This window comes from Cotesia typhae, unplaced genomic scaffold (assembly GCF_013202065.1).
Source record: "Cotesia typhae breed Kobodo isofemale line unplaced genomic scaffold, CoteBio_Ctyphae contig_65, whole genome shotgun sequence".
In the NCBI taxonomy this organism is placed as follows: domain Eukaryota; kingdom Metazoa; phylum Arthropoda; class Insecta; order Hymenoptera; family Braconidae; genus Cotesia; species Cotesia typhae.
The window spans coordinates 1,622,435-1,647,904 of record NW_027423762.1 but is presented as its reverse complement, the minus strand read 5'-3'; the positions used below and the strand labels follow the sequence as shown (position 1 = coordinate 1,647,904).

The 25,470-nt window shown below is 30.8% G+C and overlaps 2 protein-coding genes across 3 annotated transcripts in view; one reads left to right on the top strand and one right to left on the bottom strand.

The window, feature by feature from the left end:
* Fur2 (furin-like protease 2) overlaps window positions 1–25,470 on the bottom strand; it is a 314,333-nt gene that overhangs the window by 136,800 nt on the left and 152,063 nt on the right. The window lies entirely within an intron of this gene.
* LOC141532641 (uncharacterized) lies at window positions 14,914–16,654 on the top strand. Its single transcript, XM_074251095.1, has 2 exons — window positions 14,914–15,121; window positions 15,194–16,654. Exons 1-2 carry the CDS (start codon window positions 14,914–14,916, stop codon window positions 15,904–15,906), a joined length of 921 nt encoding a protein of 306 aa, XP_074107196.1. The 3' UTR covers window positions 15,907–16,654.

Genomic DNA, 25,470 nt, shown 5'->3' with positions numbered 1-25,470 from the left:
ATTTATATATGATTATATATTAAATATAAATGATTATATATAAATTTTGATATAAAATATATATATTCATATATAGACTAAGTATTATATGTATGTTTTACATAAGTCTATATATGATTAGATCTGATTAGATCTGACTTATATAGGTCTATATATGATTATATATAAGTCTATATATAATTAGATCTGATTAGACCTGAGTTATCTAGGTCCATACATGATTATATATGAATTTATATACAATTAGATCTGATTAAACCTGAGTTATCTAGGGCTATATATGATTATATATTAAATATATAGAATTATATATGATTATATATAAATTTTTATATAAAATATATGTAATCATATATGGACTAATGTATTATATGTATGTTTTATATAAGTCTATATGATTAGATCTAATTAGATCTGAGTTATCTAGAGCTATATATGATTTTATATAAATCTATATATAATTAGATCTGATCAGATCTAATTTATATAGGACCATATATATATAATCAAACGTAAAGCTATGTACATAATTATATCTAATCAAATGTAAATTATAAATTTATCAATGATTATTGATTTTATGTTCTTTAGTAATTTTAACATAAATATAAGATCTGAATTTTTTTATTAATAATTGCAGATGAAGAGCTAAGTTTTATTTTATTTTATATTTCATTACTATTATTTATTAATCAATACTAAATTAATAATACATTTTGCTTATATATATTGAAGTAATACATTTATAATAGATTATGTATAATATTTCTTAAATTTTACATGATATATTTATTAGTATTTTAATAGAGTATACTTTGTTAAATTAAATCTGATTATACTCCCGAAGAAAATGATTTTGCCTAATCATATATAGTTATATCTAATTAATAATTAGTAATTATATATTACCATATGTAGACTTATATATGATTATACCTACTCATACTTGACTAATATGAATCTGTATGTAATCAGATCTGATTATATACGGGTCCATATATAATTAGATGTGATCAAACTTGGCTAACATAATTAGCCTTTTATAGATTATCATGTATTATTAAATTATATATAAGTTAATATATAATTATATATAGGTTCATACATAGTCAGACCTAAGCAAACATTTTTTTTGGATATCACTTAAAGTGCAAAATGATGTTTAACAATACGCTTAAATAGTTATAAAATGAAAAATTGATTGCACTTCCTATAGGATGTCTTGGTTTGCCCTGCTACTGTTTAATAATAAAATGATTATTGGAATAAATATGTTGTTATAATTAGATTCAGTGAAATAAGTGAATCAAGAGTATCAAAATTTAATATAAAATTAATTTTTATATTATATTTCTGATAAATTGATTTGATACGTTATGTACTTCATAGAATCATCAATACTTAAAAGACGACAGCATAGCAGCCGGGAATTTCAAGACGCACTGAGATCATCAAAGTTAAGCAGCATTGCGCGTGGTTAGTAATTGGATGGGTGACCGCGTCGAAGTTATAGCTGCAAAATCATATGTGATGATTTTTTTTTTTGGTTACAGGATTAGGTACGCCGAAATCAAATATTATATCCCTAAAAATAACCACATATAATTAGGGGTAATGATATATAATTTAATGTTGTTACATGTAGTTATATATGAGTACATAAAATTATATATAACTTATATATGATTATATATAATTAGACCTGGCCAATTTTCAGGTCTAATTATATATAAGTTATATTATATATAACCATATATAATTAGGCAAAATCATTTTTTCCCGGGTATTTTGAAGCTGAACGAGTTTAGCGAATAAAAGAAAATTACTGTAAAAGAATTTAAAAGAATGAGAAATTATTTTAAGTCCCAAGCCGATTTAGTATAGAAAAGAAATAATTTTGTAAGTAATTATTTTAAAGAATAAATATTTAGAATCTGACCGACGGAATGGATAGATAATGAAAGAATGACGATTAAAATAGAAAATAATTGAGGAACTCGATAATTTATTTTGCGAAAAATAAAAACTTAGATATTTTCGACGATTGTTGAGCTTGCGCAAGCCTCGATAAAGGGCAAAGATCTCTCTTTTGTAGTGTGGTTCAAAAATATGTTAAATATCGTATTGAAAATAAATTTAGATAAGCAGTTCTTTCTAGGGAGAATTATTCAGTCGAAAACTCTTCACCAAGTAATTCTAGAGGGGAAGGTGGGAGCAAAGATGATACTCTCCACTTGCTCTCGGGGTAGAGTTTAGGACCCCCAGGGCTGACGGCTAGTCACCCTGGGGGGGGGGGGGGGGTTAATGGGGGAACCAGCTTGTGTTTGTAGACCGCGTTTTTGAGTTTAAACCGCGAATACCGTCGTGTATGTTTGGATATAAAAGTCTATTGTATTAGTTTATATTCCTTACAGTGTTTATATTGTTTATTGATTTTGAACCGCGTTTTTGATTCTAAACCGTGAATATTATTGTATATGTGTGAAAAGTATTCTTATGTATCGTTTATATTGTTTATATTGCTCATGTTGTTTATATTGTTTATTAATATGACCAGGCCCATGAAGAGGTTTTCTTTTCTTTGATTTATTAATTAAAATGTTTTGTTTATGTTTGGTTATTTTGACGCGATCCCCGTTTAAGACCCTGGAATCCGGCGAGCAAATTTCGAGCCGGGGATTTAATTAGTTATTTATTTCAAAACGTGGACGTTGTAAGCTATTCTCTTACTTCGTTATATTCGTAATACACTAATAGGTAAGTATGAGTATACGAATACTAATTCAGTACTTCGTTTTACTTATACAACTTCGGTCTACTTTATTTAATAAAAGCTAGCAATACTATTTTTTTTCATTGAAAATTGAATGAGTATAATAAGACAAATACTTTTGAATTTCCCAAACTTGTTCGGTCAAATTAAAAAAGTTTTTTAATTTAATTTTTTTTTTTTCACAAATCAATAGTTACTAGGTACTTACAGATACTGTGTGATTGTTGAAAATGAAAAATTATAGTTTTTAAAACCTTGTCTAAAATGATGTTTCGATTTTTTTGACGTTTAAATTTCCGAAATTTTAGTACAAACAAGATAAATTCAAGAAATTATATCGCTATTTTAATACCTATTATCAATTGATTATTAAAATTTTATTTTATAGGTTTATTTTTAGGTTATTCTTGACGCTTGTTTAGTTTTCATTTTAAAACTTGAGATTTAAGGATGTTCCTAGATAAGAAAAAGACACCAATAGGTTGTGGCTATTGGTTTCTTTCTCACGCACTAATGCCGCCTCTCTTCACAGACTATCGCTCACTTACTTCCACTTACGTAAAATATCGAAAGTCACTAACTTCAAACATTTTTTATAAAAAAATGAATATCGCTCGTTCATGTTATTTTTGATAAAAAATACTTGTTATATGCAACTACAAAAAAACTTATTTAATCATATAGATATATCAGAGATGAAATATTTCTTACTTTATTAAGTATATACTGGTAATAAGAAACATAACAAATTACTTTGTAATATATTCAATTGAGTAGAAGATATAAAGTAAGTATTCTGGCGGCTTGAAGTGGTGTCGCGAGTTTGAGGCTATGAGCGCATTCTTATCAAGACCGAATTAGTTATTCGGCCGAGCGAAGCGTGTCCGAATATAGTACGAGGTCTTGATGAGAATGTAATCCATAGCTTCAAACGTGTGCCTTCATTTCAAGTCTGTCAGGGTTCCTACCTTCGAACATAAAGTATTGAACGAAATTTTTTGTCATATCAACCGTGGAAGTTGGATTTAAGAGAGAAACAGTCAAAAATGTTTAATTACTGTTCATTTAATTGAAAAGCACAAGAATTATGTCAAAACGTACAGTACTAATGATATAATATTAAGTAATAGTTTTTAATTATTTCGTTAAAAGGTAATTTTTTTAATTTCATGTTATTTTAAATCGTTTTTTAAACAATTAATTCTTCATTGGTCGCGTCTTTTTTAGTTTCTCGTTCGCACTATAGTGAGTCTCTGAAGGTTAAGTACCAACGAAGGGTAAAAAGATAATTCGACTCATCTGTAGCGTATTTTAGTAGTCGTTTAAAAATGTAGAGACTGATAAAGAGAGAGAGAGAGAGGTTACTTTTCGATATGAGTGCAAAGTAAGTTAACTAAACTATAGATTGCCAGAAATCGTACAGTGGGCGCCCTCTGCATGTTGCTCGAAAATCCAACTTTTGGGTTTGATATGACAAAAAAAGACCGGTATTAGAGAAGAAGAAGAAATACTGCAGGATTTAAAGTATTGTCATTTTCATGGAAAATATTAAAAAATCGATTTTTTGAATTATATTATCATAATATCCGTTTTTTTTATAAAATCAAAAACAGTCACTATTTGTCGTTGATGATTGAATCAAATTACTAAATTTTTTCAAGCGTGTTAGCGTAAAACTCAATTTTATAAAATATAAAAACTTACTGACTAACACAATTGTAGGGAAAAAAAAAAAAAAAAACGTAAAAGCCAATAGTTTTAAGTTAAACTGTCACGTTTTATTGAAGTTTAAGTTGACAAACATATGGATAAGTTGTAAAAGTAATTGTCAGATACGATTTCATTGTTATTGTTATCGATTAAGTCACAAGATTCTTTCAATTTAAAATCTATCGTCAGTGAAAGATTCATCTTAATGCCAAACCTTATCTAAACAGACAGTTCTGCACAAGCTAGTTAACTTTTTACAATTTAATTCCTTTTATAACTAATTTAACAAACTATCTACATAATTTAATACTATTGTTTTGCATAAACAAAATTATAATCTACATCATTATTTATTAATGTGTAAAAACAAAACATTTTATGAGGTACATTTTAGCATATATTTCTCATTTGTATAATTTAAACACTGAACATAAAAATTTTATTTTTCTGTTTATTATAGAAGCTAAATTTTATTTTTTCGAGCTGTAATGCTTGTTATTTGATAATTTACACAATAATAAATTTTCGTGCATCACTTTAAATTTAGTCTATTTAAGCCAGATAATTTTATCGCAGAAATGAATAGTTTTAGAGGAATAAGAATATTGTTGTTTTTTCTTTCTGCAGCAAGTGTAAATGCATAGTAACTATAAAATCGCATGCAAGACAATGGCACTTCTATATATAAATATACATATAGTTAAATGTATAACAGTATGGTGGTGAAAGTAGTCGTGCTTGTAAGATCGGCAATGTTTACGCTTTTATTAGGCGTCTCAGAGCGCTCAAGAAGTACGCGAGGGGTAGGTACTCTCACCCCTATCTGAAAGGAACCTCAGAAAAGGTGGAATGAGTCTTTCTCGGCGTTCTGAATTGCGTTCCCGAGGTAGCTCGCAAAATACCGCATGCATTATGCATGGGGGATGGCAAGTAAAGGAGGCGAAAGGGGGTGATACTCGTGCCAAGTGTGCCGCTGTGACTGTGGCGACTGCATGTAATTTAATTTAAGAGCCTCGTAAGGAACACGACTCGACTACCGTTCGTTCGTTTTCCATTCGAGATATCGGGTAGGAGTATATTCCTTCCTCTAAAATCCTTCTTTAGCCCTTTTACGTCTTAGTCTGCGAGTCACTCTCGCGGATCACTCCGTATCCAAGAGATAGTAATGTCGCTTTTTATCAGCCGTCATTTTCTGTCTCCAGTCTGTCTCACCACTTCTCGAAAGGTTCTACTTTTTTTACTCTTTAGTTTCTTCGATAGCTTCGTCTTTCTTATCTATGCCAATAACTCATCGCAACGAGATCATTTTTTTACAGTTTCTTATTTTTTTATTTTTTTTTTTCATCTCTATAGATTCTTGTTTCTGCGCTATATTTGATTCGATCATAACCATTCACCTTCTGTATGTCTTTTATTACTTTTTTTTCGAGAATCTGCTGGAATTGCAGTTGAATTATTTGATAAATTTTTTTTAATAATGAATATCTCAAATTTTTTTTCTATCATCGACTAAATTGCTGAATGATAAAGAATATAACTCGATAATATTGTAATACGAGTGTTAAAATTAAAAGGATTAAAAAAATTAAATATTAAAAATAAAAATAAATTTTTTCATTGCATAAATAATTAATAAATTACAATTATCCTTTGTGTCTTCGACTTCGAGATTACGAAGGTAGTATCACTACTTTTATGTCAATAACCACAAGTTCAGAGCTAAAAAATAAAACATAAACGCCTCTTGGTTACCATGGCACTTTCTTATAGTTGTTTACTCATTCGTTTCTTTTGTGTCAGACAAACCACACGTCAGTGCATTAAGTAAACATTTTAAAATGTTAATTTTATATATATTATTAACAATGGGGAGTCATAAGAAGAGATCCAGAAGCCGTGATCATTCGAGCGAGAGGACGTCTAAAAGACTCCGAAAGTTAGAGGATAGGATGGAAGAAATCGCAACGGGTTTTGCTGCAATAAGAGAAGCCATCTTATCACGAGAGGCTCCACAGTTGGAGATGCCTAATACAGACACACAAGTTTTTGAAGGTAATTTGAAATGGATTTTGGCTATGGCTAAACGTTCACACGAAATGTTCGAAATGGTGACGTTTTTTCCTGATTCAATAAATATGCCTTCATGCCCGTGAGGCAAGTAATACTATTCAAATTAGAATATTTATAATATTTTTCTATGAAAGATTTGTTTTTGTCCGTGAGGTAAAATAAGTCATACATGCTAATCAGACTTAACCTGAAAGGTTAAGTAGAGATTAAATTATTCTGTCTTATCCGAGAGATAAGTTTGGAGTAAAATAAACAAATTAACCGTGTTTGTTTTTCTTTAACAAATTAAACAAATGACGATTGGTATCGAAATTAATTTGTTTTAATTTGTCTGCAGAGACCAAAGAACCGGAGCAGGATCCTGCGGCAAAACAACATGTTGGTTCTGAAAAATCCCAGGTTATAGATCTGGATCCTCCGATCGAGGAAACTGAGAATCAAAAAGACGGATCTACAGAAGTAGGAGGTTCTTCTGCGGGAAATGTAAAAGATTCTGCTACATCAGCTGCAGACGAAATTCCATAGGAATTAGATGCAGATGGTCTTCGTATCTTTGGGAAAGATCCTGCGCAAAAAGAGCCTGAGTTGATCTTACACTCTAGTGTCGCTATGCGTTGGAAAAAATATTTGTCAGAAGGTCTTAAAAAAGAGGTGAAGGATTCCCTTATGGAAAAATACCCTAGGAAGGGTAAGCTTTCATTCGAACCACCGATTCTAAATGATGAGGTGGCGGTAAATCTGAAAGAATCGGCTCTAAAAAGAGACAAATATTTTGGAGGAACACAGAAATTGGCAGGATCTGCTTTAGCAGCGTTGGCTCCGGCAATCGAGTCGTTGGCACCACTGAGGGATGCAGAAAGTATGAAAAGATTAGAGCAGATCTGGGACGCTGCGAAGTTGCTAATCGAAATTCATAGATCTCAAACAGTAGTACGTAAGGCTTGCATCCTGCTTACTTTGTCCAAGCAGAGTGCTACTGCTCTTGAAAAAAGAGTAACAGATAATTACTTGTTCGGAAAGAAGCTGGTGGATAAAGTGAAAGAGATTAAGGCTATTGGGAAGGTTGGTGAGGAGATGAAGTCGGCTCCCGTTAAGAAAACTTTTATATCACCTGGTCCTTTAAACGCGAAGGGCTCGTCGAGCCAGAAGAAGTCAGTGACTCAGACGGGCGGGAGAACATCAGTCTTGAAGAAACCACTGACTTCCAGATTACCACCCAAGCAATCAACTTACCCAAAGTCGAGTCAATATCGACAACAAAATCAGCGTTCTCAGAACCGTTAGTCCAGCAGGACGTCGTAAGTATTTTTGCGGATCGTCTTAAACATTTTGTAAAGGAATCGATCACTAAGGACAAGTTTATCATTCAGACTGTGAAAGGGTATAAAATACCTTTTGAATCAACCCCCTTTCAAATTAATCCTCCACCGTCTAGAAATTGGTCGGAGCAGGAATCGGCATACATTCAATCAGAAATTGATAGGCTACTTTCAATAGGAGCGATTGTGGAAGCTGAGGAAGTTCCAGATCAGTTTCTTTCTTCGTTTTTTTCTAGTTCCTAAATCTGATGGTCAGCAGAGATTTATTTTGAACTTGAAAAAGTTAAATACTTTTATTGTTGCAGAACATTTTAAACTCGAGGATCTTAGATCAGCTTGCAATCTTTTAGAACAAGGTATGTTCATGGGGACGATTGATTTAAAAGACGCCTATTTCCTGATTCCTGTGTGGAAACCACATTGCAAGTTTTTGAGATTCTCGTATAATGAAAAAATTTACGAGTTCGTGTGCTTACCTTTTGGTCTGTGTACGTGTCCATTGACTTTTACAAAATTATTAAAACCTGTTATAAATTACCTGCGTTTCAACGGTTGGATCTCGGTAGTGTACTTGGATGATTTCTTGTGCTTGGGTCAGTCGATTGGAGAATGCAGCGAAAATTTAACTGAAACTATTGTCTTGCTGAAGAGGTTAGGATTTATTGTTAATTATGAAAAGTCCAAATTGGTGCCCGAAAAGACATATAAATCATTTAGAGCTTAAGGCGGCTTTGTTAGCCTTGAAATGTTTTACAGCTGATTTAAGAGATCTAGACATTTTACTCATGGTGGACAACACTACAACGTTGGCCTACATCAATAAAATGGGAGGCGTTCGGTTCTCTGGTCTTCATGAGCTAGCATGTGAGCTGTGGGATTGGTGCGAGTCCGGCGGTTATGGGTCTACGCTACTTATATTCCTTCAGAAGAGAATGTCGAAGCTGATCGTTCTTCGCGAATCGATAACTCGGATGCTGAGTGGGAATTAGCGGATTATGCTTTTGAAGTAATTACGGAGAATTTCGGGAAACTAGAAATCGATTTATTTGCTTCGCGAATCAACACCAAATGCGCAGTCTATTGCTCATGGAAAAGAGACCCAGGGGCATTTGCCTTCGATGCCTTCACAATCAGCTGGTCTGATTGGATGTTTTACGCTTTTCCTCCTTTCTCTATAATAACCCGAGTAATTGAAAAAAATTAAGGATGATAAGGCAGAAGGGGTACTAGTGGTACCTCACTGGCCTACTCAGGTCTGGTTCCCAACCTTCCAAAAATTAGCAGTAGGGAAGTGGGTTCTGTTTGAAGCAGATCCTAACATCTTGGTTTCTCCTTGTAGATCCCGCCAACATCCTCTAGCGAAGAAACTTATCCTGGTTGCCGCCAAGTTATCTGCCAAGCATTATTGATAAAGGGTACACCTAGAGAAGCAATTGATATTTCAATCGCTTCTTTAACAGAGTCAACATTAAAAAATTATAATAGGACTCTAAAACTCTGGTGGCGATGGAATGGACAGAATAATGAGGATCCGTATGTTGTGTCAGTGGCAAAGATTTTGAAGTTTCTTTCGGAAAGATTTGATGATGGTGTTGGATATAGTACGCTTAACTCTACGAGAGCAGCACTATCATTAATATCAGCGGAGGATGTCACTAATAATCAACTGATAAGTCGATTCATTAAAGGATCTTCAAAGATAAGGCCCAGCTTACCCAAATATGAGTCCACGTGGGATGTGGATCCAGTTTTAGATAAGTTGGCAACGTGGTTTCGTTAGAGGAGTTATCTTTAGAGAAACTAACGAAAAAATTAGTATTGTTATTAGCCTTGGGTACCGCCCATCGCTCTCAAACGGTTTCGTTAATTAAAATTTCTAACATCATTGCTTCAGAAAGAAAAATTGAAGTACGTATTTCTGATAGAATTAAAACTTCTCGGCCAGGGGCTCCGCAACCAGTATTGAAGATCCCTTTTTTCCGTGATAAACCTGAGCTGTGTATTGCACATACCTTAAACCAGTACCTAGTGGTGACAAAAACCCTACGAGGAAACATTGACTCATTATTTGTTTCTTTTAACAAGCCCCATAAGGCAGTAAAAAGTGAAACAATTAGTCGTTGGATCAGATCGAAGTTGGTCACTTTAGGAGTAGATAAGAGATTCACTGCTCATTCTACGCGGCATGCCTCGACATCGAAAGCATGTGCAAGAGGTGTGAGCATTGCGGAAATTAAAAAAGTGGATGGTTGGTCTCCAAACTCAAGAGTTTTCGCTAATTTTTATCATCAGCCAATAACTATTGAAAATAATTCATTCACAGAGTCTGTTTTATCACCCAGTCTACTAAGTTAGTTATATTTATATTTCATAATTTTGAGTTAAATTGTTGTTGTTTTCATCAAACATTTGTTTGATAATAGTAACAATGAATTCATTTTGTCATTTTCCTTTGTATTACTTAAATAAATAAATACTTATATACAGAGGATTCTTGCTCTAAACAGCTACCTTCGTAATCTCGAAGTGCGAGACACGAAGGATAATTTAGATCAAACTTCGCCGGCCTTCGGCTGGCTCGTAAGATCTTCCAATTACATGTTCACATTAAGATTAAAATTGTCATTACGATTAGGTGTGATTTATTAAAAATTTAAATAAAATTATTGGGTGTATATCACTTTAGAAAAAAAAAAGAATAATAACATAATTATGTGGAATATAAGGCAAGTGTTGTGTAAGAGGATAGGTGGTGAGAGAAGGGTTGGAATAGTACTGACCTACTTTTTTATTTTAAAAACAATAAAAAGCTCCAGAATACGAGCCGCGCGAACCTACTCTTTAACGCAGTGCTATAAACTATTTTCAGTGAATAATGAGTGAAAAAAGGGTATATATGTATATTTACAGAGATGTATGATTCTGCTAAAAATTGAGTGAAAAAATTAATGGTGAAGCGAGTTGTGAGTAAAATGTATTTATTCATGTCTATCAATAAGATCCACTAGATTACGGAGTTGGTTTTTGTTTTATTTTTTTTTCTTTCTATCCTTTAAACAAACCTAAACTTAAGATCATAAGCTCAAGAGACCACTCTACAACTTAGTTTGAAGAAAAAGTTAGGACAGCTAACATAAAGTTGAGCTTATTGAATCAACGTTTCGGTGAAAGTATGAAACTACCTAATATTATTTAGGTAAAAAAAATGTTCTTTTTTAAATTTAATTTTAATCGGTAAAAATAAAAGATTGAGTCTTTTCTATGACGTAAAAGTAACTCTACTTATTATTTTGGAAACCTACTGTTTCCTCGTGATCCGCACTACCGAGCTGAATTAATCTATCCAAGCTTTTCGTTCAATGCCTCCATTGTTCTTGAGGCGACGGGTAGGGTCCAGAAGGGTACGGTTTCGTGGAGGTTATGGGTGAGTACCCATGCATCTGAAAATGATTTTGGGATTTTTAAGCTTAATATCAATGTCTCTCAATACGTTTTTGAAAAATGCACTGATTAAAATATGAAAGCTTCTTTAATGTTATTTCTATCTGACAACTATTTTAGATTTTATAAAGTAAAATTTTATTTATTTTATTATTTTCCAATTTTACATTTTTTCTACTAATGTACTTTAATTAACATGTACGTTAATTAACATGTCTCAATAAATAAAAATTGGTTTAGTAGTTGATTAAAGTAAGAATCAACGTCATCAGATAAGCTTTTTAGAAGGGTCAAAAAAACTAATTTTGTTTTGTAACTAAACCCCTCAAACTTCACTCTCTAATAAGGAGAAAATTCAACAGTCATGGGCCCTCGGTAGGAGATTTTCAATACTAACTTCTACCAAAAAGTTATATGTGGATACATTTAACGATATTAAGCCTGATATGGTCATATCAAGTTATATGTGGGCATATTGTGCCGTATAAACCCACTCTCTTGAAAGGAATCAGTGGAATTCCACTGATTCTACCAGTGAATGCAATTTTACTGGTGAATCAGCGAAGAAAATATCTGCGTGCATGCGCGCTGTTGTGTCCACTGGTCAAATCAGTGGAAATCTACTGATTCACCAGTAAAATTGTAATTCACTTGTTGAATCAGTTAAATTCCACTGATTTATTTTAAGAGAGCAGATATATTCTGATGTAACCAATTTTTATATCCGGTCATATAAAGCGACATGACAGCCAAATGGACTGTCATTACGGTTATTAGAATAGTTCCAACACCAACCGCCGAGGGTCGCTCTAGTAACTGATGTACTGGCACGGATTTTTTATGTGGTTTCCCCATGTCACTATTCCAACAGCCTATAGAATATGGAAATAGGTGAGGAATAAGGCGAATGCAGTACAGGAAGCACAAGTCGGTCTACAGCCGTAGTAATAACAATAAAGTTGAAAGTATATTTGAATGAGATAACTATGTGCGAAAAAATAAGGTTGATAATAAGGTGAAATATAGGAGTGAAATGGGATTTTCTGGGGTCCAAAAGTAGAAAGAACAGGACAGAATACACACATGATGGTGGCACAGTTACTGCATGCGACAGCTACCATCTATTCAGCTTTGTAAAAACCAAAACCGGTATACAAGTAAAAATCGAAATATATAAAATATATCCGGCCATATATGAGCATATCAGGATGTAGTAAAATTTTTCTACGAAAACAAGTCAGAAAATTTTCACGCGGGAGTATATTGATATTTTGTCAATGTTGTTGTTTTCGTAGAAAGCTAATAATTTATTCCGAAAAAGCACAATATTTTTCTTATAAACTTTAACAAATACATCAGAGTACATAAAAATCACTGCTTAAAAATTTGTATTTCAGTACATTTCCAGGTGTTGAGTCTATGTATGCTAATCCCATATAGAGTCTTACGGAGTAAAATTTATACAACGGTGTATACTATGCAGGGATTTAGATTTAAAATAGAGAGCCTTTCGAACCGATTCAATTGTACTGGTATTGATGGACGTAATGCTGGGCTTAAAGATATAATTTAATAAAGAAGGAAAGTATTAGAAATCTACAGGGTGTCTTAGAAATAATAGACGCCATTATAGTGTCTGATAGGAAAAAAAATTTTGAGACGAAAAATCTTAGAGAGAGAGAAAGTGTATGCTAAACAAATACACAACAAATTGTGACTAAATAGCTACTATAGCTAACGTAGTTACGTTATTTCACACCTACACATATACACGTGCAAATGTCTTTCATTTGACACGCACTTTAATTGACACTGGCTCGAGTTTAGAATTTATACTATTTCGTCATTGTATAGAATGTTAAAATTTGTGTGTAGAATATTACACTCTAGTGTGTAGAATTTAACATTCTCATGTGTTGATTTAATGATTTAACACACTAGAATATTAAATTCTACACACTAGAGTGTAATATTTCACACACAAATTTTAACACTCTACACAATGACGAAAAAATTTTTACTATGTATTGAACGCAGAAAGAATTCATAATAAATTTTATTTCTAACATAAAAAGCTGGACAGGCAGAAAAATCATTTAAGAAAATGATATGTTACCAAAGACTAATACCTCATATGAAATAATAATAAGTGGAATTGTACCTTTAATTTGCAAGGAAAAATATTTACAATATTTAAAAATACTAACGTTATTGTTAATGGTTTGTTACACACATAATTGTGATACAAATAAAACTCATATCTATCTAATAAATTTTATTCAAATACTTTGGGTCCTTACGAAAATTGTTGAAATTCTTTTCCAATTGGCAAAAAAATATTCGACTCTTTTTCTTTGAGATTTATTTCCATAAAGATAACTGCTTGAATTGCGAGTTTTTTATTATCGTTAAATTATATTTTCACCGATTGAAATCAATTAAAGTGATAAAAATTTTGGGACCTAGTGTTAACGGATTTTCATATATGGGTAGTGATAACACAGGTTTTTTTTTGTTTCATTAAAACATTTTTGAATCATTATCGAAGTATGCAATAACATATTTCAAAAATTTAATGTATATAACTACTACTAACATGAATTATTTAACTATATGCATGATGTATGTAAATTTATTCGAATAAGTAATGAAATTTAAGGAAATGAAGGCAGAATCAGGAACATGAGTAGTAATTAGGAAAATGAATTATGTAAAATAAAATTAAATATTTTGCGAAGCATCTTAAAGATAAACAAAAGACATTAAAGTGCGGAAAGTTGCTAAAGATGTGTGTATCTTTAAAATAGCATTGTTCTACCGTTCAGTTCCTCGTCGACTACAGTGTTTACGTCTTCTTCATACGATATCTTTTCTATAATATTATCGTATTTATTTTTGTACAGCGCGAAACACAAAGATAAACAAAGATTATTATTGCGGAAACCAGAATAAATAAAAATAAATGAAAAAGACAATTGGTAAAGTGAGTTTGTTTTTTCAACTCATCTTACTAGATGATTTTCCCAACTACACAATAAACTTCATTTAAGTTTGGCTCTCATCGTCGAAATTTTGTCTTTTATAAAATATTCTAGCTTTACGGCTTCGGTTTCAAGATTCAAATGAACTTTATACATCCAACTGATAGGGTAGTTAGAATCATTTGATTAACTGTCAGCTCTTGTTAGCATTTCTTCTAACAAATTTTACACTTAAGGTTCAACTTTTTCAAATAATCTAAAAAAAACGTAAGGAATTTATTTTGGGTCTTCATTTTTGAATATCTCTGATTCAAGATTAATAACACGACTCTAAAAAAAAAATTTTCGTTCTTTATCCTAAAGTTTATACTATTATTTTCCAGTTATTTATGCACAAAAACGAAAAGAAAATATCTTTTTTCGGTATAAAGTTTGCTTTTGTGATAGTTATAATAATAATACTCATTTTTCAATTTTTTCATAAATTTTAATTGATTTTAATATTTTTAAAAAGACCGCGCGGTGAGAGTGGGGTATTAACGCTTACACTGTGCCGCTAGATGGCACCCGAGTGATAAACAACCATCAAGTGTTATTTACAAGCCCAGAATAACTTAAAATGTCGTCACGAAAGTGCAAATACGATGCTGATGCATTTTGTTTTATATGTGGTCAATTTATTAAAGTTCGAGACGTGAAATATGAACTAAAGACATCTCACGTTCTCTGTGAAGCCTATGAAGCATATTTTGACTGTCCTGTACGGAATCAAGATAAGCCATGGGCTCCACATGTTGCTTGTAGTTATTGTAAAAGATGTTTGGAAGGTAAGCAATTTTTATTTAATTAAGCGATGAATCCAAAATAATAGACATTAATTTTTATTTTTATATTTTTAGGTTGGTATCGAGGTGAGAAAAGGTCTATGAAATTTGCAATACCAAGGATTTGGCGAGAACCAAAAGACCATATTACTGACTGCTACTTTTGTATGGTGAATCCGAGTAAAAGACGTAGAGATAAAAATGCAAAACCTATTGAATATCCTGACCTCGAATCTTCTTCTACTCCAATTGCTCACGACCTGACACGACCAGTACCTGAGCCACCAAAAAAATTATCGCAGAAAAGTAGCTCATCTTTTACTTCTTATAAAAGTAATTCCGATAAGGAGTTTTTGCCTACACCTGAACAACCAAAACACTATCTCATTACTTCAGAAGATTTTAACGATCTAATTAGAGATTTAAATTTACCAAAAAATAAAGTAGAGCTTCTAGGCTCTCGGTTAAAACAGTGGAATTTGCTTGATGATGTTAAGATCACGGATCAGCGGACTAGGCATGAAATGTTTGCAACGTTTTTCACGAAGGAAGATGGACTTTGTTTTTGTAATGACATTAAAGGTATGTTTGAAGCAATTGGCATACCCTGTGTCCCTAGCGAATGGCGTTTATTCATTGACAGCTCTACAAAAAGTTTAAAAGCAGTTCTATTGCACAATGGAAATAAATTTCCGTCTCTTCCAATTGCTCACTCAGTACATCTTAAAGAAAATTATGAAAGTGTCAAAATTTTGCTTGAATCTGTAAAGTATCGTGAGTATAACTGAGAGCTGATTGGAGATTTTAAAATGGTGGGATTTTTAATGGGGCTACAGGGTGGATATACAAAGTATCCGTGTTATTTGTGCTTGTGGGATAGCAGAGCGGATTCTAAATACTATATTCAACGGTTATGGCCTGTAAGAACAGAATTGTGTGTCGGAAAACAGAACGTCAAATTTGAGCCGATTGTTGAAGCGGAAAAGGTGTTAATGCCGCCTTCGCACATTAAGTTAGGGTTGATGAAACAATTTGTTAAAAAACTGGATGAAACTTCAGAGCTTTTGGATACTTAAAAAAATTTTTTCCGAAGTAATCGGAAGCAAAGGTTAAAGCTGGGGTTTTTGTTGGTCCGCAAATAAGACAGATTTTCGCCGATGAAAAATTTCCAACGTTGCTGAATCGTACTCAAAAAGCAAGTTGGAACAGTTTTAAAGCAGTAGTTTCTGGATTTTTAGGAAATAATAAAGCTGAAAACTACGAAAAGTTGGTTGAGGATATGCTTACAAATTTTAAGGCCATGGGCTGCAGGATGTCATTAAAAGTACATATGCTGCATGCTCATTTGGATAAATTTAAAAACAATATGGGAGCCTATTCCGAAGAGCAAGGAGAACGTTTTCATCAGGACATCATGAATTTTGAACAACGCTATCAAGGCCAACACAATGAAAACATGATGGGCGACTATATTTGGGGTTTATTGAGAGAAAGTAGCTATGAACATAAAGAAAAAGTAAAAGTGTGCACTTTTAAGTTATTTTCCACTTTTCTGTAAGCTAATTTGATAGTAAAACTTAATAAAAATAATAAACATTTTTATTTCAATAGTTTTATTTTCAATCAAAAATTAAAATCCGAGATTTTTAAAAATATCGCTCAATTAGTCTTCTAAGCACAAAAGCAAAGTTTTTCATGCTGTATATTTTTTTTCCGTCTTATTACGACCTAAACTACCGAAATTTAATGCTTTGCAATCAAAGTCAAATTTCATGTTGACCCGTGTAATTGGTAAACTTTCTATCGTTTTGAGCTCAAAAATAGCGAAAAAATTTATTTAATATAAGAAAAAAATTTTCTTCAAAATTTCACTCTGTTTTCAACATATTCAGTTTTCCTAAGCCTAGAAATTAACTCCTTGATTAAAAAATTAAAACTGTTTATAGCAGCAGAAATTTATTTATCGATTTATTTATAACATTAATTCCCACCAATCGGCTTTTTGAAACAAATTTAACAAACTAAAAAAATTCAATAGAAAAATACGCATGAAAAGAAATGTAGCATTCTATTTATATAAGACGTGAAATACTCAAAAGATATATTAAAGTAATTAATATCTATTAATAAGCGTATATGTAAGCATGTTACAAACAATAATTTATAAAAAGATTATTTAAATTACTGTTTAATCCGTGCAGTAAAATCCTTTCTAACTTTTTCTGGTACAATAACGAGAAAATATTCAAAAAAGTTCGAAGTATGATGTAGCATGTAAAAATCTTTTCTAAATTTCACACAGTGCACAAAATTTTTTTTTTCTGTTACAATCGTTTATTGCACCTCACATGGACACGAATTAAATATTAAAGTATGAAAAATACAGATATTCGTTTTTAGCGAATTAATGCGCTTGAATAAATTTATTAATACCATTAGGTTATTTCTGATTCATTTATTTTGATCATATGTAAAAACTTATTACTAATAAGTGAATAAAAAAATATCTAATACAAAATAAGTTAATAAAAATTTATAAAAATAATGTAAATGATGAACAAATAGCATACAGTTGGAAGTAATAAACAAAAAAAAAATAAAACATACTAAAATAGTTGGGGCGATTATCTGCCTCTACGACTCGTATTTCCACATGAGCAAATACCCAGAAGCTCTGATTATTGAAGTGCTCACAGCAGTGCGAAAAGAAATATACAGTTGACGAAAAGGAAAATATTAAAACGGTGAATAAAAACGTTAAAATTGCTGCAGACAATTAGGAAAATTTATGTAAAAAAAGCATTAAGTGAAAAACCGCATGAGAACCATAACGTGAATTGCGACATCTGGTGTCATCACGAGGGTCTTGTACTCCCTTCACATCTATTTTTTCCTCTATCACCATTTGGTATGTGCCAAAACATAAGTCTGATATCATTTAAATTTTGTTTTTTTGTTTTTAACTTTTTCTTTTATTCTGCAAGCATTTCAAATTAATGTGGTATTATTAATGAAGATATACAATGTGTTCAAGATATTTTATTAAATTACGATTTTGTTCTTTTCTGATTAAAAAAATTTGAGATCTCAAAATGTTACTGATGATTTCAATATTTTTTAACATCCCGCTATGAAAATCAATGATTTCTACAAAAATCAGGAAGTTATTACTTTCATCTTAGTTTTCGAAAATCGATTTTTCATCAGATCTCGACGTTTGAGGTTTTAGGAAGTTATTCTGGCTATTTCTACGAGGATGTCACGTTGGATGTGTATGTGTGTGTTGAGCTAACCGATTTTTTTTCGGTAGAGGCTACTGATTTTTTCGGTTGAGCCAACCTAGTGCCAATCGATGGATGCTACAGATTATTTTTTTCCGTGTATGATGGGGAATTTTTGAAAATTATAGACACGTAATGATTTGATAAAATTAAGAATGTAGGAAATCAAAAGAGATTTATTTATACTTTTACATATTTTTCTATTTTTGTGGAAAAATTTTGGAAGAGAAGCGGCTTCTATAACCGAGTCTTTTGTTGAAGTTACTATTTATTTCAGAGTAAGGAAATTGGAGACATTCATGATAGGTATCGTGTTTGTTTAAGTCTTCGCTTATCGATTATTGTTATAGTGTAAACTACGGTATCACGGTTTATATTTTCCAGCTCTAATAATCCAAAGAAGCTTTATATATCAGAATATCTCTTGGTTATTTTATCAAAGTATCAAGTCTTAAGATACTTTAACTTCCAAAGAATCTATCCGACATCTTACTGAAAATTGGAATCATACAAGACCACCTGAAGCTAAACTTCAATAGCCGATAGTCGGATTAACTGACGGCTTGGTGGGAACGAAATTAACCTCTGCATAGAATATCATAAATACAGACCACTAGAGAAAATTTTCAATAATCTCTAATACCTATGATTAAAGTAAACTTGAAGTATGTAAAAAATAAAGAAAAACTTACAATTTTGATTCCTTCTCATAAAGAAAGAGATGTTATAAAGAATGAACTTCCGAACTCACCTGAAAATAATAAAAAAATGAAATTAATAAGAATTGAAAGAAATCCCATAAATTTTGATTGAAATTTTTGATACAAGATATAAATACGTAGAAAAAAGTTTACAGTTTGTAGCATGAACTGAAATAATTTTGGTTTTCCTATTCATTTATTCAGCCGAAACTTTAATGTTACTGTCAGCAGCATTTTCAGTAGATTTCAAACTATTGTAGGAGAGAGGGGGGAACGGGCCTCTTAAGAAAAAAATGTTGAAATCCTTAGTGTTTTTCTCTGGTTTCATTTTTTTTAGTCTATAATTTTTGTGACTTTTTTAAAACACTCGTCACTGAATCATTTCGGGATAGTTTTGTGACCTTCTGACTTCCTTGGAACACTTGCGTGACTATTTTAGAACATTTTGGTTACTATTTTGGAACATTTTTGTTATTACTTTGGAACATTTCTGTGACTGTTTTTATTTTTAATACAATACTTTGATTATAATATTCTGAGCTATTACAATGATGAAATTTGAGTGAACTGTACTTCGTTTTATTTGGTAAGTTCACCTTTACTTAATTCCAATGTGACACATGATCTATTTACTTTGTATGCGCCATTTAATCATTTACACTCAGCTTTGGGAATTAATTATGATTTTATGTATTTATTTGTACTTTTTATCTGTAGCAAACCAAATCTTAAATCTTAAATCTTACTAGCCTTGAAACTCTCGGTGAATTTTTTAAACATGGTCTTGAAGAGAACCAAAAAAAAATTTGTTCGGAGTATTGGCTTACGTCTTTATTCGCACAAGATATATAGAGAATTCGTAGACTGAACTTTTGTTTGGTAATATTTTATTATTTAAAATTTAATTATCTGAATTTTAAATTGTCATTGTTATTATATTATCATTGTAAAATATAATATTGTTGAAGTTGGATGTAACGTAATTATTAAATGTAGTAATTATGCTTAGGTTTATTTTACAGATAGCAGATAGTCAAAATTTTGAATCAGCCCCGGTACTGAATATTGAACAAACTCAAATGATTAGTGAATTAAATTACCAGTAGAGTTTATTCAGGATCACAGTGCCGTATAAAATACAAATTCTGAACTTGATGATTTAGTTTAAAATTTTCAATTTGTCTACTATAGATATGTTAAAAACTTGTTTAATTTGAAATTTTATAAATGTCTCAAAATATAATTTAATGGTTTGGAAACTAAAAATTATAATTTAATGAGATTCTTTTCTTTATGATGCTTTAAATTTTTGCTTAAAATGATTTATTTTAATTATTTTGATTTATTTGAGTAAAAAAAATTAGGTTATACTCTAAAATTAGTTAAATTCATTTCTTTAATACCATCAAACGATTTATTGAGTATCAATAAATCATGTGTTAAATACTACTGAATATTTATTTGGTGGAAATAAATGGGCTTTGATAAATGATTTAGTAACTATTACTAAATATTTGGTAATGAAAGGTTTGTTACTAAATCATTTGGTAACTATGACTAAATCTTATTAAATAGAACTAAATCTTTCTATCAGTGTATGAACAAAATCGATCGATCAGTTTATGAATGTCAACAATTTGAAGATTTTGAAAATTCGAAATCTCACTCTTTCATTTCATTTTTTTTTTTCAAATAACTTTCGAATGCATTGACTCATTCAATTTCTGTAAAAAGCATGTAATAGCTAATAAAATAAGCTTTAATTTCTATATATACATACGATTTCCAGAGGAGAATTTTCTGTAGTTCTAATGAAATTTTACTAGTGCATTCGTTTTAACGAATAAATTGGTGTTTTATTTAATAATCTTTCACAAGAAACCAACACAATATCCTGGATTATGGTATTATATCTTAAAAAAGATCATAATCGTACAAGAGTTTAGAGAATATTGTAAATGAATGATTTATAGGAAATCAAAATTTATAGAAAACCAATGTATTGATATTGAAAATAAATTTCATAAAAGCATATTTTATTTTATAATTTTTTATATCAATTAATGAATTCCATTTCCATTTCGGCTGCCGAATGCCTTTTTTTATTTTCGGCATGAATTTTTTTGAAGATGTTTATATGAAAAATTTTTATTTTTACAAAATGTCAAATAAACTTCAGTAAAATATTTTTTGTTAATTTTTTTTTTCTAGTTCTAGGAGTACGACATCAATCGATAAATCTCAACAAGAAACCTCAAAACTTCCTATGTAAGTTTTTATACACAAACATTCAGAAAACAACTTTTCCAAAGAAAATACCCGCTCAATTCAGTCAAATGCACTTTGTAACTTATCCAATTAACATTAATCCTTTTTATTTAGTTTGTTTCTCAAATTATTCGTCTTTTACTTTTTATTACTATTGAAAATTCAAAAAGTATATACTTCTTCAAATTTATTTTTTAAAAGTATTTGAATAGTTCGTTAAAACATGAAATAAATTGTAATTTGCTTTAGTGTAACAAAGAATTAATTCTAAAAGTTTTGTTTTGTTCTTCATGAACCTTTAAAGACCATTAAATTTTGTAAAATCATTATTATGATATTCATCTCAGGTGACACAATATTGTTGTATCAACAACATAACTATAATTTACGCTTGGAATTAATTGTAATTAGCTTTAGAAATTTTCAAGTATGAAATGAAAGATTTTTGGTTTATCAATGTTGAAAAGTCATTAAATGATTGATATTGTGTGTATTACGTTGCGCGTAAGCAATAAAGAACAACAAATTTACAAATGTTTTGATCTTAATAAACACGATATAATCTTATTTTTCTTTTTTTTTTAATTTTGGTAGGCTTTTCATTTCAGGTGTTCTAATATCAAATGAGAGAGTAGAGTTATATTTTGATAATAGATTTGCTTCGGTATTTAGACGAAGAAAATATTTCTTGAATCCCAAATATAAAATTGTTAGAAGAAAACAAAATAATTTTTTTGTTGAAGAGAATTATCTTTGGAGGAAGTATTTATGATGTACTTTTGATTAACATGTAAATCTCTCAAGCCAAAATGACCGTATTTAATACAAGAAATTCTTGAAGTGCAACAGCTAGTTATCTTCAGAAAATTTTGTTAGATAAATAATATTTCACTTGAATTGAATTAGTTTTTTTAATGATACATATTTTGATAATTAGTTTCATTTGTTTTTCTCGTGTTGTATTTATTTTTTTATATTGTAGACCCCTAAAAAAAATTAATCTGTGAATAATTTTGATTTCTGGCCATGTCAGGCTATGAATAAGAATAAATAAATAATTCTTTTTTTATTATCAATTTTTTTTCCTACAGGCCCACTTCATTAGAAATTTTCAACACTACTTCTACTTGACACGAACTTGTTTCAGCTGAACAAAATCGATTTTAATCTAAGAACTCTGTATTGAGTAGTTTTCCGGATAAAAATTCAGATTTATTTCGGAATCACTACGCTAAAAAAAACTTCAGATTAACTCCGTACTTTATTTCTTCATTCTTTTCCGATTTAACCTAAAAGTTTTAATCATCTTACCAAAGTAAAATCGTTCAGACAGATAATGGTCACTTTTGCGAAGCAATTAAATAGTAATATAGCAGAATATGATAAATTTAGTGAGGAAGTTGCATATATTATTTATTCCTCAACGGTATAAACTAAGCACCGCAAGTTTATCAAAGTTTGAAAACTACCCTTGTCGTTAACAGGTTCACCAATCAAATGTCGTAAATACATGAAGCATAAGACTAGGTGAGAACGGGATACTAGTCAACTTCTGTCTCGTTTAGCTCAAATAGTATAGCTAACAGTCTCTATACAACCAGTGCACATAGACTGCACTAATTGGCCACTAGGGGTCATGTAGGCATGCTCCACTGACGTAAATGTACAATGCCGGTATACACATACCAATATTACTATACTATACTTTACTGTACAGCGAAAGAGTAAAGAGATGAGAGTATGAGAGTAGTATGCTTGCAATCAGAGCTGTCTGGAATGGGAATTACCTTTTCCTCTCTTACATTATATTTATATCATACGCTAAACTCGTTTTATCTTACTTCTATATTCATCTCTAACTTTAACAGTGTCTGTTACATTATGTGTGCATAAATAGGAAGCGATTGCTGTGTATACTGTACTATGAAAACTACGTATAGCTGTTTTTAGTCTCACAGGAAATCTGGCAACAAGGTATGCTTTCTGGTGCCATAAGGACGCATTTCAAGTTCTTTTATAACTGGTCCACATGACTAAGCATACTCATTAAAATTTACACCGAGAAGTTGAAAATGATGGAACCAATAAAGTGACGAAAAAAATTGCTTTTAATTTATTTTATTGCAATAAGTTTTAATAATTGTATAGTGAGCGGTGAGGGAACGGAAATGTAAAATGTAAAATATACAGCAGTCATTTTTATGCTAAAAATGGTTTCGTTAATTAACAAGTGGTAATAAACAAAAATTGGTTAAATAGATGACTAAACCGAAAACTAAAATCAGATAAACTCTTCAGAGGAATAAAAAAAAAAAAAAATTAAAAACTTCACACTTCAAGATTAACTCTTTTGTAATAAGAAAAAGATTCAGCAATCATACGCCTTCCGTCAAAGATTTTCAATACTGCTTTTGATCGAAAAATTATAGACGCTCTAATTCTGAATCAATGACTAAGGCGAAGAAAGACCCAACACCGGAACAAAACTCACTGCCTAAACGATTTTACAATTATTATTTTACATTTTATCTCGTATTCAATCAAATTAAACTAAACGATTTTACAATTATTATTTTACATTTTATCTCGTATTCAATCAAATTAAACGAATCTTTCTTTATTTGAAATCTCATGTTATATAAAAAAAAATAAATTTATTAGCGATGGTCAATTAATTTTACATTTAAAATATTCAGTTTTTAAGTATTCGGCCCTAGCGTGTTAGGCTAATAGACCGAAAACTTCTGAGATTTAATTTATTGAGAATGATAGGTTCGTCTGAATAAATTGATCTAATTAAATAATTTAACACGTATATTGTTCAAATTCGATTAATAGTATTATTTAAATTACAGTAATTACACAGTGATTGAAGGTTAATATTTTCTTTCATATAGTGAGTTTCAATGTAACTAAGTTTACAAATGTTAATAATTCGAATTGTACCTGATTTGCTGATATGATTCGTGGGTTTGTTTAAATTTATTCTTTACATAACATAAATTCACTTTACAAAACAAAATGATTTAATTTTACCTCTACACGTGGTTTCAAAAACTTAATAAATTTTAGACGATGTTAATTCCAGGACGTTTAGAACAACGAGAGAGTTTTTCGGTGAAAATCGTCAAGGTGTCGAGTTTTAGAGCGTTACTTATTCCCACTAATCGAGGAAAACAATGTTCAATTATTTGTCTATTTCTTGAGCCCTTACCTTCTCTCTTAATTTTCTTCAAAAATGTCGCATGAGTCCCCTCTACTTGGGTCAGAGTGCAATATAGTTTTCTCACTTATTCCTATCTCTATCAAAAAAATCCACATGAGTTTATATGGGATCCACATAGGAAGTATGGATTCCTATAGTGAATTTATAGAAATGAAATAAACATAGACCTTGTAAGAACGTGATTTAGGCCAGTAAGAAGCGTAGAAAATTGTCAACCATGAGGTACCGGGCTCAAGTCCATCAGACGCGAGCAGTTTTTATCATTAGATAAAATTTCAAAATCCGTTTTTCAGAACTAATTTCAATTAATAATTGATTATTAGCAATTACTTCATAATTATTTTCAATTTTTGAAACGTAGTTCCTTAAGGAGCGCTGCGGAAAGGTACCCTAGCCCGCAAAATACGTCCGTAGAGTTAAAAAAAAGCGTAAGATTTTCATGTGTAGTCTATGTATTATGGCTATACAGTGTCTAATATATAGTCTACGTAACTACTGCCATTAATTAATAGCACGCACACAGAAACACACACACACACACACACACACACACCAATATAACGTCACATCATGACATTTATCCATTATATAAGTATGAGTATTAAGTTAAAAAATTCTGTGACAGAAAATTAAGAAAAAAATAAAGTAAAAAAAGACTTGAACACTGTCGTATAATATTAAATAGTAGAAAATATATAAGATTAGTATATATGATGCATGGTAATTGAATTTCGCATTAGCGTAAAAATATCCTGCCCGAGATCTTTGCTCCACCCAAGCTAAATTTTCAGCGGCAATAAAATATTTTAGCATTTTTTGTTACTGGATTAAAAATAACATTTCAATTAGCATGATAATAACTTGGAATAAGCAAAG

Bases quoted from the DNA above. Each gene is read 5' to 3' on its own strand.
- LOC141532641 (XM_074251095.1), top strand. From the start codon at position 14,914: ATGTCGTCACGAAAGTGCAAATACGATGCTGATGCATTTTGTTTTATA. The intron at 15,122-15,193 runs GTAAGCAATTTT...TTATATTTTTAG, and splicing joins TTGTAAAAGATGTTTGGAAG to GTTGGTATCGAGGTGAGAAA.